The 13474-nt window shown below is 47.2% G+C and overlaps 1 protein-coding gene across 4 annotated transcripts in view; it reads left to right on the plus strand.

Annotated features, from left to right (window-relative positions):
- The window catches only part of LOC104694011, a 44711-nt gene that overhangs the window by 22441 nt on the left and 8796 nt on the right, over window positions 1–13474 (plus strand). For 2 of the 4 annotated variants that reach the window (XM_039555132.1, XM_039555133.1), the window contains exons 2-3: window positions 7343–7461; window positions 9133–10869. In XM_039555132.1, the coding sequence (XP_039411066.1) occupies window positions 9302–10869 (1568 nt within the window). In that variant the 5' untranslated portion in view covers window positions 7343–7461; window positions 9133–9301. The remainder of the gene's footprint in view (window positions 1–7342; window positions 7462–9132; window positions 10870–13474) is intronic. The other 2 variants (XM_039555134.1, XM_039555135.1) reach the window with 1 other exon arrangement.

Below are 13474 nucleotides of genomic sequence, written 5' to 3' on the forward strand. Positions count from 1 at the left end.
AGTCCTGCCTGGTTTTCTGTAGAAGCATTGCCGAGTGCCTCTAGAGCCAAAGGAACAGGAAATGTTACTGCTTGTGGCCATCCATGCCGGGCCAGGACTACTGGTGCTGCTGGCACACATTTCCTCGTGGCAAACCTGCCTCTGCCAACAGTATGCCAAAGTGCCTGACAGCTTTGGGATGTAACCAAGCAAGGTTGACCAACCAAGTGTCGGATGAGATCATATGTCTCCTTTACCATCCTCAACATCTCCTTTCTCCACCAGACCTCCTTCTGATCTCACATGCGTTGCTGGCATGGAAGAACTCTGCTCATCCACCTACCCTAAGCTTTGGGGAGTGCTGGAGTGGCTTCCAGTGCAGAGTTAATGAACTGAGATCAACAGAATTAAGTAGTGGGGCTTTTTTCCCCACTAGTGAGATGAGAGCCAAGGTTTATATTGCCTGGTTGGAAAGATTGATGCAGTAAGCCACTAGTGCACTCAAAGTTTAACATTTGTGGCTGTGCTGCAAAAAACATCTTCCTAGTATAAGGAAGGGAGTAGAAACTTTTGACGTACAGCTTATTCTTAGAATTGGGGTGTGATTTCTTTCCTCTGCCCTATGCATTTTAAAGATTAGGCTGAGACTCTTGGGACAATCTTAGAACAAGGAAGAAGGAATACCTTCAGCCACCCTGAAGGAGCCAACTGCATAGGACTGGTTTTCTATTGTCCTTCTGGGACTGGTGGAAGCAGTGTAATTGGGCATGGGAAATGCTATGTTTCTATGTGCCCTGATGGTCATGTGTTGCTGGTTCAGCCAGGGGTATTTCCACCTTGAAAGAAATCCAGCATCATGACTGAGGCCCTGCAAATCATGAGATTAAATCATTAGTTAAATGGCGATATTAAAAAAAGGACTTGATTTTATTTTTTCCATCAAGTGTGACTTGGCTTTTTACCTCTTTCTTGCCAGAGAGTGAATGAAAATTGTGAGTTGAAATGTGCAAAAGATGACAACATTCAGCTGAGTGCTTAGGTGAAGGCTCTGTTGATCCTCCTCACATGCTGCAAGGGGAAGGGAGCAGCCAACCCTTTCCTGCTACTGGCTTGATTTACTTCTCAGTTCTCATATTTAACTGACCCATTGTGCCCTTCCTTTTCTGCACTGTCCCTTCTGCCTTCCTGAAACACATGCAGAGAGGATCAAGACAGTTTTAGATGATCTGAGGTGTAGTTCCCCACCTCTTCATTTTTCATCTGCCGACATTGCCCATCTGTGTTGCTCTTTCCAAAAGGATGTGCCATTGATTACAGCTGGAGGCAGAGCACTGGGCTGGCAGTACTGGGCTGCCTCACAAAGGCATGCGAGTCATTGACTGAGCGTAGCAGGGCTGGGCTGGGGCACACCTCTGGCAGCTGGGAGCCAGAGGAGAACAGTCTGGAGCTGGCACTGGGAAGTCACAACTGATGCTGGACCCTTTGCTGGGACTGAGCTTCAAGTCACAACCCTAACCTTTTCTTCTCCCAGCCTCCCAAGAAATAACAAATTCACTTGTAGCCATATTGCAGCCATTTTCTGCAGTTAGTGCTGATGTTATACCTATGAAGAGTGGGAATTTGAAGGAGAAGTGGAGGTGCCAGATTGTAAAGTGAGCTGACATATGGCTTTATAATTCCCAGATATCTCACAGGGGGATGGGTAGGTTTTCCTGGCTCAGGTTTGCCTCTGAGAACTGCCTGTGTCTTTGCCAGGTATGGAGCAAGGTCAGAGCCTGTGCTTAGACCATGTCTATTCCTTGTAAGGCCAGTAGTGAGTGCTGTGTGTGTATGCCAGGATCAAGGTGGGTGATGGTCAAGATCTGCTCTGCATGACCCAAAGGCCTGGGAATGCTTGGTTCATGGTGTCTACACAGGTCAGGGGAAACCACCTGGGTCCTGAACATCAGCTAACTCAAGCCTGAGCATTGTCTCTGCTTGGTTATAACCCTGTGGACTCCTTCTCCAGCCATAGGAGGGGAGCAGAGTGGCTCACAGTGTTACAGACAAGGGCAGCATCTGTCAATCAGATGTACCCTGCAGGTTCATGGGTGCTGTGAGTGATCTGTCCCATGAGAGGACTTCATTGCAAATGAGACTTGCTTCCTCCTGAGAGGGAGTCATCCAAAGGAGCTTTGTGGTCAACCAGGGTGTTGAATCACTGAAAGCTTGGCAGATGGTGGGTGTTGCCATCTCTTGGGATGCTTCACAGCTGATGATGACAAGCAACTCCAGCTGGGACACTTGATGGGGGTGTCACACTGGTGACAGGAGCATTTGTTACAGAATCAACCTACTCAGCCTTCCTTTGCTGCAAGATGAATGTTAATCCTCTCAAGCTCCAATCCCTCTGCTGCATCATCAGCAGGACTGTTGGAGCAATATTGTCCAAGAGATTGAGTGGTGCATTGGTGAGACAAAAGGGTGTACCCTTTCCCAAAGCAAGGAATCAAAAGGGAACACAGAACACCTTGCAAGAATGCTACCTGAAATCAGTGTGCTGGAATGCCTGTCCTTGGAGGTAGGCTGGAAGCATCGTGTCATCACAGCCTTTTTGAAGGAGGAACACAAGGAGAAGGAAGCTGCTGAGACTAAGAGAGCAGCCAGAAAAATTCATCAAAGGCACTGCTGCCAAGTGCACAGGTGTGTGGAGCAGTAGGGCTTCTCAGGTGAAACCTTTTATGTCAATAAAAATAGTTCCCAAACAGCTTAAAAATCCCACAGAACAGAAGCCAAGAATACTTAAGTGAGTCGATAAAATGTTGAGAGTGGCTTTTTCACTGCCTTGAGACTATTTCAGAGCCAATCTGACCCAAATAGAAGCTCACATGAAGTTATGGTGATTCCTACACTCTCCCTGTTGGAACTGAGCTGATCCATACCAGGATGTTCATATGGTGATGAACAGATACTGTGGACAGATTGTTCTGTGATACATCTGGCTGGCACATGTGTACCCTGTGGGCTGCTCCGACCATCCAGCCCTGACTGTGGCCAAGACCAGTTTTTCTGGACAAGTTGTTAACAACAAGTTGTTGTGTGGAGTGCAGTGAGATGGAGGAAGACTTGGAGAAGCAAGAAAAAAATCCCAAAAAGGATTAGGAAAAGAGATGTGAAAGGAGGAGAATGGCTAGACAATATCACATGGCAAAGCAAGCAGCTCATTATACAGCAGAATTTAATGCAATTGCCTGTGCTCTCAGCAACCTCTTGATCCTGGGCTGCACTGGGTCTTCAGGGGTTTCCCATGCCAAGCTGTCTCTGAGACTTTGTGGTTCCTGCTTATGTTTAAGGTGAGAACACAGGGACTATAAATACAGTGAGCAGACTATGAAGGTTATTGTTTTCCCTTTATTACCTGGCCTTGAAATCAATCTGGCAGTCGTTCCTCTTGTTAGCAATCCTGATTTATGCCATGCAGTGGACAATGAAAGCAGTGATAATACTGTAAACTCAGGGAAAGTTATGGTTAGCTGTTTACCCTAGGAAGGAGAAGAAACCCAGGAAATTGTACTAGTTTAGGGAACTACTGTGGCTGTACTTCTCCTGCTGCAATTAACAGACACTATATGAGCCGTGTTCCTGTTTCAGCTGCTACAACAGACAAAAAACCCCCCAAGAAATTTAACTACAATCACCTTATCTTCATCAACCAGCTTCTGCAGCACAGCTCTGGTTAAGAGGACAGGTAAGAAAACAAATACAGCCAAGGCACCTTTCTTTTTCTTGTTAACCTTTAATATGAAAAAAATAAAACATCTGGCATTCTTTCTCTTGATACTGTTGGTGTTCTGCTAAGCAGCTGAAGTGATGTGCATGACATGGAAGTAGGCAGATCATGCTGTGACCATGAGGTTAGCTGTATCAGATAGCACAAAACTCACAGCAGTATCATAGCTTGCTAAAATCCTTTGTATAGCTCTTTGAAATGTGCTGTTCGCATCCCTCTATCTGGCTGGATCTCTGAAATAAAAGGGAGATTGTAGTCCAGAATAAACCAACCTCTGTTCAGTGCTGCAATTTGCAAAACCTAATTCAGAACAAATAGAATAAAACACGAAGGTTAGTGTAATCTCTTATTTCAAGATGGAGTAAGGATCTGCAGTTCTTCCCCTCCCTTGGAAGTAGGAGTTTGGTGTGATGGCCGTGACTCGGAAGCTCATTTGCTTCTGACTGAGATATTGTAAATGTGAAAAGTGGAAAATGTACCAGTCTCACTTGATGTCTCTGATCAAGCAGGAGAAGCCAGACAATAGCAAGCTGCTCTCCGCCATTTCATGGAACAGAGGTCCATGTTTGGTAAGTCTATAGAGCAAATCTTGCTGCAGTGAACTCTGCAAAGCAGCACCAGCAAACCTACTCAGCCCTGCCAGATTTGGTGGCCTCTTTTCCTGAGGCCTTGTGATGCTCTGTGATCCCTTGTCCTGATATTCCTGGAGTCCTTGAACATGGTCTTCTCCACAGTGCTTTTCATCAGCAATGAGCTACTTATCCTATGCCTGCCTGCTTCATCGTCCTGACACTTCGTCTGGTGCTTTGCTGGGAAGGTCAGCCAGGCAGAACGGTTCTGATGTGTTTGGGAAGAAATAATTTATCCTTCAAACTTTAATCCTTGAGAAATAAGTTCTTGGGGAGGATTTTACAGGAAAATTAAGGTTAGTGGCAAGTCTCCAAGCAGGCACTTATCAGAGTAGTGAAGAAGTTGATCAAACACAATCACGGGGTAGAAAATAAGCTGAGCACACATTGCCCTTAGTCTTATGCTCACTTAAGGCATGAGGCTCATAACCACTAGAAGCTTTTCAGTCCCTGAGCAAGGGAACAGGGAAATGTTTCACGGCCAGTGTGATTGAGGAGCAGTGATGTGCTGCAGCAGCAGCCAACACTGATCTCTGCTTTGCTATTTGGCCTGGAATAAGTCAGAATTGGCCTGGAGGATTGCTGGTCTAGAATAAAGCCTGAGCTTTGGGTAAGTATGGACAGGACTGCCTGGAAGTACCCAGGTGTGTAAACAAAGGAGCGTGGCATCAATCCACAGTGCTCACATATACTGGGGAGTGATAAAGACCTGGCAACTCAGTTCTTGGTCTAACTGGAGGAGAGCAGAGGATACATTAGGGCTGCTGTGTACCTTTAGGAGAGGGTAAATTAGGACCCAGAGTTGGGTGACCATGTAAGAAATCTGCATTTCCTTCCTTCCATTGCCTCACACTTCTGTGACCATTGCAATTCAATACCTGGAATCACCTGCTGTAGCTACAGCATGTACTTACAGCTCTGAGGTGGTGGGAGGACAAACTTTCACGTTGCTGTGGTTCCCAGTGTTTCTTTGTTGGTGATCATATAAGACTGCAGCTAAATACTCTATATGTACTGTGGGCCTGCAAGTACATGCTCAAAGGTCATCTCTAGCATATCAACCAAAAGCATATTAACTTGTTTTGGGTTTTTTTCTGTCTCCATCTTGTGCTCTCCTCCAGCAGACTGCCTACAACAGGCTTGTGGCCATGTTACTTGGGAGCTGAGTGTGCAGGCACATGTTTTGTATCATGGGTGTCAGTGGCCTGACAAATGCAGGCATCTGAGCTGAAGCAATGATGCTGTTGCTGTGTGCCATGGAGCACAAGAACAGGGGAAGGAGGGAGAAACACTCAGTGTTTCCTGGTTACAGGCCAGGTACAAATTACCTGGTGTTTTAGAGAGACTGCTGCTTTTCTCCTGCTCCAAGCATCCCTGAGCAATGGGGAATGGAGGCTGTGCCTCAGCCAGTCCCCTGTCCAGGTCATGACTCAGGCAGCAGCTGCCCAGGGTGCTCAGGGAAATTAGGTTTAGCTGCCTGACATGCTGTGCACAGCCCTCAGGGCAGTGACATGGGGGAACAGGCAAGATCACAAGAGTTCAGTAGGAAAGAGATGGTCCTTCTGAGAGTGAAGTGACAGGGAAGAAAGGTGCTGCTGCCTGAGCTGGCTGTTACAGGATCTCCACAGCTGCCCTGCAGGCATTTGGTGGAACAGAACTCACTGATTTCTGAGGCTCCCTCTCACTCCAGCCAGGGCACCAGACCCCCTTGCACACCCACCTGTGAGCTACATCCATGTGCACCTTTGCTCTGAGCTCTTCTGGAAGTATCAAAGGGACTTCCTGTGTCCAAAGTGTTCTCTTAAACCGAAAAAATCACTTTACAGAGAAAGAAAATTCACCCCTGATGGGTGACAAATATTAAAATAAACTATTTGGAAGCAAAATTCCCATCTTCCTGTACTTAATCCAGTAAATTTTGGTGCTTGCCTATGTTTCCGCAAACTCTGCTCAACCTCCTCTGTTAAGTCTCTGTCTCCTGCTGTCTCACAGCCAGCTGTGGCTGTTCTCTATCTTCTCTGGTTCCTCCACTCTGCAAACCTGCCTCTGGCTCCTGCTCTCTGTCCCTCACTCTGCCTGCCCTACTGAAGTGACTTTTGCCATCCCACAGACATTTTCTGGAAAATCCTGCCCTGACAAAGCAGCAGGTCCCTGCTGCCTGGCAGTGCTTGAGAGCACTGGCACCTTCCACGGCTGCTGGGGGAATGGGCCTGTGCTGTTCTGCAGGGCAGAGGGGTACCCTCACCTGCTGGAGGGTTTGAGGCATTCCCTTGAGAAATGGAGGGATGCAACCTCTCCTCCATGGCTTGTGCTGTGCACTTGAGCAGGCAGGGGCAGAGTGGCCCCCAACCACCCACGCCTGGCATCACTGTAACTGACCTGCAGCCCATAGAGGGGTCAGCTCTACGAGCCCTGGCAGTGGACTTCCAGCTGAAGAGAATCATGAGGACAAAAGTCAATTGTCTTCTCAGTGCTGCCCATCTCTTGATGAATGGAGCAGCCACAGACAGATCCCATCCTGTTGTTTCTGTGCCTGCTTCCTTACTCTTCTCCTGACTGCTTCTACCCCTGCCTGTGCTCTTTCTTCTCTGGCCCCCTTGCTACACATGCACACATGCAGAGCCTGCCGAGCCAGTGTCCAGCCCAGGATCCTGCCTCACGTGGGCCTTGCTTTCTCTTCAGGCCTCACTCTCTGTAAGTCCCTGCCTGGGACAGGGTCAGCTTTATTCTCTGCTCTCACTGCAGCAAGGGCTGTTTTCTCTTTCTTCTTGTTCTGCAAGCAGAGTGCCAAATGTACATGGTGGCTTTTAGTCCTGTGGCTGCGACTGATCACAGACCAACCTGACAGGGCATGGCATCTTTTATTAACAGCACTTTCTCACAGGAACCTCTCGGCACTACCAGGAGCCCTGCTCTCTGCTCAGTGACTGGCTCTCACATCATATAATTCTCTCTTTCTTGACAGATTATGTTATAACCTATGATCACAGAAAGTCCTGATCCTCACGTTTCTCTGCTGTCACCTGTGGGCTCCTCCAGAGCCATGAAGAAGGGGGAACTCCAGCCCCATCATGAGAAGACTGGGTGAGAAGTGTCTGTGACATCTTGGGGAACAGCCACACTTTGAGAGCTAGTTTTAATTTTTATTTTTAGCAGTTAGGAAGGATGGAAATTATGTTCTTCATTCAGTGGTGAACCACAGGAGCAGTTCTGCCTTCCCTCTCTGGGATTAGATTAGACATAATTTCATTAATGTGGGGAAAGTACGCTAATTTGAGCCACTCTAAGCAAGGGATGAGTCAAGCTCCCAGTGTGTTAGCAAGATTGGCTTCCAGGCAATACAGTAATTCAGACTTCCTCTCAGATAGAAAATGTCTGTTGGTGCATCACATGGTTAGGTGCCTGTGGTGTCTTAGCCTTCGGGGACTAACAAACCTCTTCAATTCCCCTCCTGGTCAAGGTGGCTGTGCTCCTTGAATAGTTGGCCATGTGTGGGGAATCCAGCTGCCCTAGAGAACAAACAGGCTGGGCTGTAACTGGTTCTGTCTTGCTTTACCAAGACCTCTTCCTGTGTGTTAAACCTGGTTGGTTCTTGCCTGGTTTATTATTAAAGACTCATGCCGCACCATCCCAGCTCTATCTTGCCCTTGTGAATCTCAGGCTAATTCCATATCCCCTGCCCAATCTTACTCTCCTTTACTTATGGCACTCACTCATTCCCTTTGCCTCTGATTGCCAAGGAAGGGAGTGGACTGGGCTGTAGCAGACACTGATGTCTTGTGTGACTGCTGGCAAGTCCATGAGGCCTAAATCCTTAAAAAAAATCTAGAGTCTCTCAATTCAGTGTAAGGAGGCTCCATCCACTTCCAGCAAGGATGTAGCCACTTAGCCTTCATCCTGCTGGTCCAAACTGGAGTTTGGGGATTTAACTCTCTACTCTGAACATGTGATTTAGTCACTTAGATTCCCTGGGCCTTACAGTGCAGAACACAGCTCACAGGAGGAGCCTTGAAAAGCGCACCTTTCTCTTTTGGGGCCTCTGCTGAGCTGTCATGGGGGAAATAATCATTTGAGCCCATGGCTAAGGAGTCAGGAGGATGCATTTGTGAAAGTCTGTAAGGTACCTTTATCTCTGCACTGGAAAGGCCTTGGCAATGCTTGGCTACCATATGCAGTCAATAAACCATATGTATCTTCCTTGTGAAGGGTGAATCAGAGCAATAAGGGGCTGCAGTGTGACTGTCAGGCACAAAACCACCACCTGCCAGCCTTCTTCTTCCTCCTTGCTACTTGAATCTTCCAGGAGATCACACTGTTACATCATCCTTTCCCACCCCCAGCATCCCCCTTAACCCACACACTCTTTTCTGCACTCCATTTGAGGGAAAGAACCTTGCTATCTTTTGTAAACCTGCCATCTCCTTAGTGCTGCTGTGTGAATAAGCTGAACCTGCAGCAAGCACTTCTGAGCATTTGTCTCTAGAGCAGAGCAATGTTATTGTGAGGGAATTGCTGAGGGTAGGTGGGATAAACTTCTCCAAATTCAGATGGGTAGTGTAAGGCCACTGTTGGCTTGGCTAGAGAAGAAAAAGCTTCCCTGCCCCAAGCCCCACGGCTCATCGCCCCATTACGCTGCTCTGCTCCTACACAAGCTGTTGCTGTTGGATTCTGCATACCCTGGAAGCAGACCTGCTTTTGCATCCTGCGAGTCAGCACCAGGCTGCTTCAGTAACTCATCTTTCCTTCCATTCACAGGTCTACTACGCATGGCGACTCCACCCATGTGAGAGCTCTCTTATCTGAGTGCCCAGCAGCACACTTTGCTGTCTGTGGTCTGTGGACATTGACTGGCATCTAAGCGACACCCCAGCTCCCTCCTCTCCCCCTAGACGCCACTGTCCTAGAGCCTCCATGTGCATTTGCTATGACATACATCAGTGTTGATGAGAGACAGGAACACTGCCGGGTGATCTCGAGCTGCCAAAATAATCAGCTCTGTGCACAACATGCCTTAAAGGATTTTTCGGTTAGCAGAATGCATCCACTAAAGAACCTAGACACTCATGTTTTTTCTGGGGACTTCCACACTCTTGCCTGCCACACGGGCAAGGCACCTTTGGCCAATCCTGTGGAAAACCGGATGTATCGGAGTGTGGAGAACCTTCACTGGGCAACAGTTGCTGACTGTGGGGTGTATTCTCACTGCCGGAGCCTGGATAACGAGATCATCTTCCGCTATAGAGGCACCAGTCAGTGGACAGAAGGCTGTGTGGACGTGGCCCCAGTACTGAGCGCATCAGATTCACTGAGGAACCTCTCTCTCCGTGCTAAACAGACATCTCTATCTGCACAGAATGTGCTCCTCCCTCCCTTTGCCAAAGTGCCTCAGTGGCTCTTCCCTTCTGCAGAGGAAAGAGCCCTACACGGGGATGCCAAAAAAGAGCTGAAGGAGAAGCTGAGGCTGCACAGCAGCAAGGTGGCAGAGCCCTGTAAGCCAGTGCGCCCACAGGTGGCCCTGCCTGAGCTGATGGCCCAGGAGTTCTTTGAATGCCAGGTGTGCCGGCAGTGCAAGAACGGCTGTGCTGTGAACTGCTGCACGGTTCTGGTGGAACACAGTGCTCTCAGGCACAGCCACACAGCAGGGCAGGGACTGTGCTTTGCACACAGGATCATCAGTCCGGAAGACATCAAGCAGGAGGCTCAGAGGAGGCTTCAGCTCCGAAGGCAGAATAGCTCCCCTAGTTTGCCCCTTCAGCATGCTGGGGAAAGCCATGAGATGAGCAAATCCAGAACACCAGAGACCCTAGAACAGTACAGTGGGGAAACAGATGGCAAAGTCACTTTGGGACAGAGCAAGAAAGGCCGCTGCAAAGGGAGGCTCTACATACCCACCTTTGAGGAGTTCAAGCAAATGAGAAGTAAGGAGGGAAATTCATCTGACAGCAGCAGTGGGCCAGCAGATTGCTTGAAAAAGGGTTTGCCTGCAAACCAGACACTGGAGGAGGAAAACAGTAAGAATGTCTGTCCAGAAGCTTTAGGGACCAAAGCTGTGAATGAACCTGCTGTCACAGCAGAGGAGGATGATGATGTATTCCATGAAAACCACACCTCTGCTGGCTTTTCCCAAAACCCAGCCACATGGGATGGTTTCAAGATGAGCAGTCCTGAGGTGAAGGACAGAACCTTCCAGACTTCCATCCCAGATTCATCACCAGTCCCTATTTGTTCCAGCCCTGTTCCACGATCACCTCTACAGTCAGGAGCAATACACAGTGCTGGGCAGGATATCTTCAGTGATGAGCAGCAGAAAGGAGAGACAAGACAATTAAAAGATGTCCTCCACCTTGCAGGGCAGTCGCTGGCTTCTGAAGCCCAGTCCTCTTGCTGTTCATCGCTGCTGTTAGAAGCCACAGACTTATCCAGCTATGGAGCTAAGCTACAAAAAATGAAGGATGAATTCATAGGTTCAGCCTTGGAACTTATTAAGAAAAGGTAACATGCTCCGTGGGGTCACCTGAAAGCAGTTCCCTTGTTAATGATCTAGTCTTTCTCCTGATATGTACATTTAATTCCTGTAGCATAAATGCACTGTTGGCAGAGCCTTTCATCTTGGAGTCTCTGATAGCCACATGGACGTTGTCTTTAAGCTGTTCGGCTTAAGCTCCACCTTGCGTGGGATTAAACATCAAAAAGCATTTTCATCTAGACTTTGCTTTTTTGTGCACCTTAACCCTGTAAAGACAACAGCCATTAGTAGTTCTGACACCCAGTTTCCCACCCATTTTATTTCTGTATTAAATTACCAAAATGTCTTTTTTTTTTAGCATCTGTTAAAAGTAGAAGACAGCCAAAGGATACAAAGTACTAATATGATTCCTTTGAAGAAAGATGTCCTCCCACCACTGCAGGACATGAATTTAGATAGTGTGACATGCAGCAGCAAGTACTTTCACTTGCTGCCTGTGTAGTGAACAGGCACACAAGGGCAAGATGGCTGCTACGAGTCTTTAACCCCTTCTTGGTAACCTGCACAGGCAGTGAGTGAAAGTACTTGTAAATACTGACCTTCTGCCATCTCTGTGTAAGCAGCCAGAGAAAATACTTGTGTAAAGCCTTCTTCCATCTTCTCCATCCAGGGTTTTTCCCTTTCTCTGGGTAAGATGCACAGCTACTGCTTTCTCTATCCTGGTTTTGGACACTGCAGTCCTGTTACCTCCCTCCTGCCAAAGAAATGGGGATCCCTTTCTATGCAGGGTGGCTCAGTAGGAATCAGCAAAGTTTTAGAAGCTAAGAATTTGGAGCAGTTATCACTGTCTTATTGTGAGATAAGGCTGATGGGAAAAGGAGGAATAAGTGTTGGTGGAGTGGTTTGTTTCCATGCACTTGGCTTTCATGGTTGGGTTTGCCAAGAACTGCATTAGACTTAGTTCTGGCTGCTTCTGCAACCCACAGATGGGTGTGTGAAATGCCAGGGCATCAACCTTGTATGCTGTCTTGTTATTTCTGGGATGCATGGGCTGAGAATGGACTCGGGTTTTAGAGGAGGTGCTAGTGACTTCTGCATAGGAATGAGAGTCGTCTGAAAGAACTTCTGTGGAGTTGTAGCCAGAGTGACAGCAGAAATACTTCTGCAACTTTATAATCCAAAGGGAAGTAGGTGTTGTCAGAGCCCTCAGTGCTTCCCTCGGCTGTCCAGCCCAGCCTTTGTGCTTTTCTTCTACAGTATGAAAACCCAGGGAAGAGATAGAGAAGGAAGTTATGGTATGCAACCATTTTAATGGATTAGGCTATTTTTGTCATTAACGTGAAATGAAATACACAGAACGGCACAAGCAGTAAGGGTGTAAGAACAGCTGTCTCTGTGCAGATCAGTGATTCCACTGGTATCTGGAGCCTGAGCTGCGTGCACAGCAAAGTACAGGAAATGGGGAGTGTGTTTGAACTTCCTTCCCCCTACTCTCCCGGCCTCCAAACACTTCCTGCCCAGGGCCTTTATGGTTTCAGTGTGGTTTCTGCACTTTTAATATCCACAGTGGTTTTTGTTTCTGTGAATGTGTTCAGTCTCCCTAGTTAGATTTGTTAAAATCTATGAAGCGATTTTATTAACACCAAAATGACAGCTGATCTAAAAATGTGGATGACAATGGTTTCAGTATTAGAGAGGTGTTTTTATATGTGAAGGAACCACCCTGGCCTTGTTATTTTCCAGAGTAATAACAAGTAATGGTAATTGTTATTGCCAAAGCACTGGTCATTGGGAAACTCCAGTTTCCTTTTTTTTAGAAATTTCTCATTTTTCCATTATTTTCACCTGAGACTGTAATGTCCCTGAATATTCACAACTCCAGCTGATTTTCACTGCAGAGGTGGGAGATTTTTGTCCGCATTTTGGGTGCTAAATTATGATCGCTGGCATCCAGGCCACATTTTTTCTAAGTCTTGAGTGAAATGAGCTGAAAGCTGGGGATTTGGTCCCATTTCCACAGATACTGAGCTCAGCAAGCCTTTGATAGAGATGTTGTGATGGAGCATCACAGAATAAAATAGCTAAAACTGTCTTCTCTTTCTAGTGCTTCTGTGTAAGTGTCACTTTTACAAAGAAGTTTTGTCTGTAAGTTAACAGTCTCCCTAGTAATTCATAGTTAATTACTTAAGATTCATTCAATTGACTTAATATTTTGTCAGTGAAGATTTGATTTTCAGTCTCATCATTATGGTGGCTTTAGCCCCCTCATGGGTCACTGGATACCCTTAACTTAGGTGGTAGTCCTGGCTGACAAGGGATGTTGACATCTAGGTGGAAATCCTGTGAGCTTTTCAGTATAGAGTCCACTTTCTGAAATTGCTTTAGTGGCGAATTGTTCAGGATAAGGACATGCAAGGACCGTGGCTTTGTGTCTCTGAAATGGGAGACATGGTGACAACAGAAACCTGCACAATTTAGCCAAGAGCATGACTAAGAAGGCTTCCTGCAAAGAGTGATGGGCTGTATTTGGGGTGACACCAGGATAGTGGCTACAATACCAACTTCACCTAGCAGAGGACTCCAAGTCAGGAAGGCAGGTGACAGCAGGGAAGACGTGCACAAAAACGTTTC

The sequence above is a fragment of the Corvus cornix genome, chromosome 7 (genome assembly GCF_000738735.6).
Source record: "Corvus cornix cornix isolate S_Up_H32 chromosome 7, ASM73873v5, whole genome shotgun sequence".
Classification (NCBI taxonomy): domain Eukaryota; kingdom Metazoa; phylum Chordata; class Aves; order Passeriformes; family Corvidae; genus Corvus; species Corvus cornix.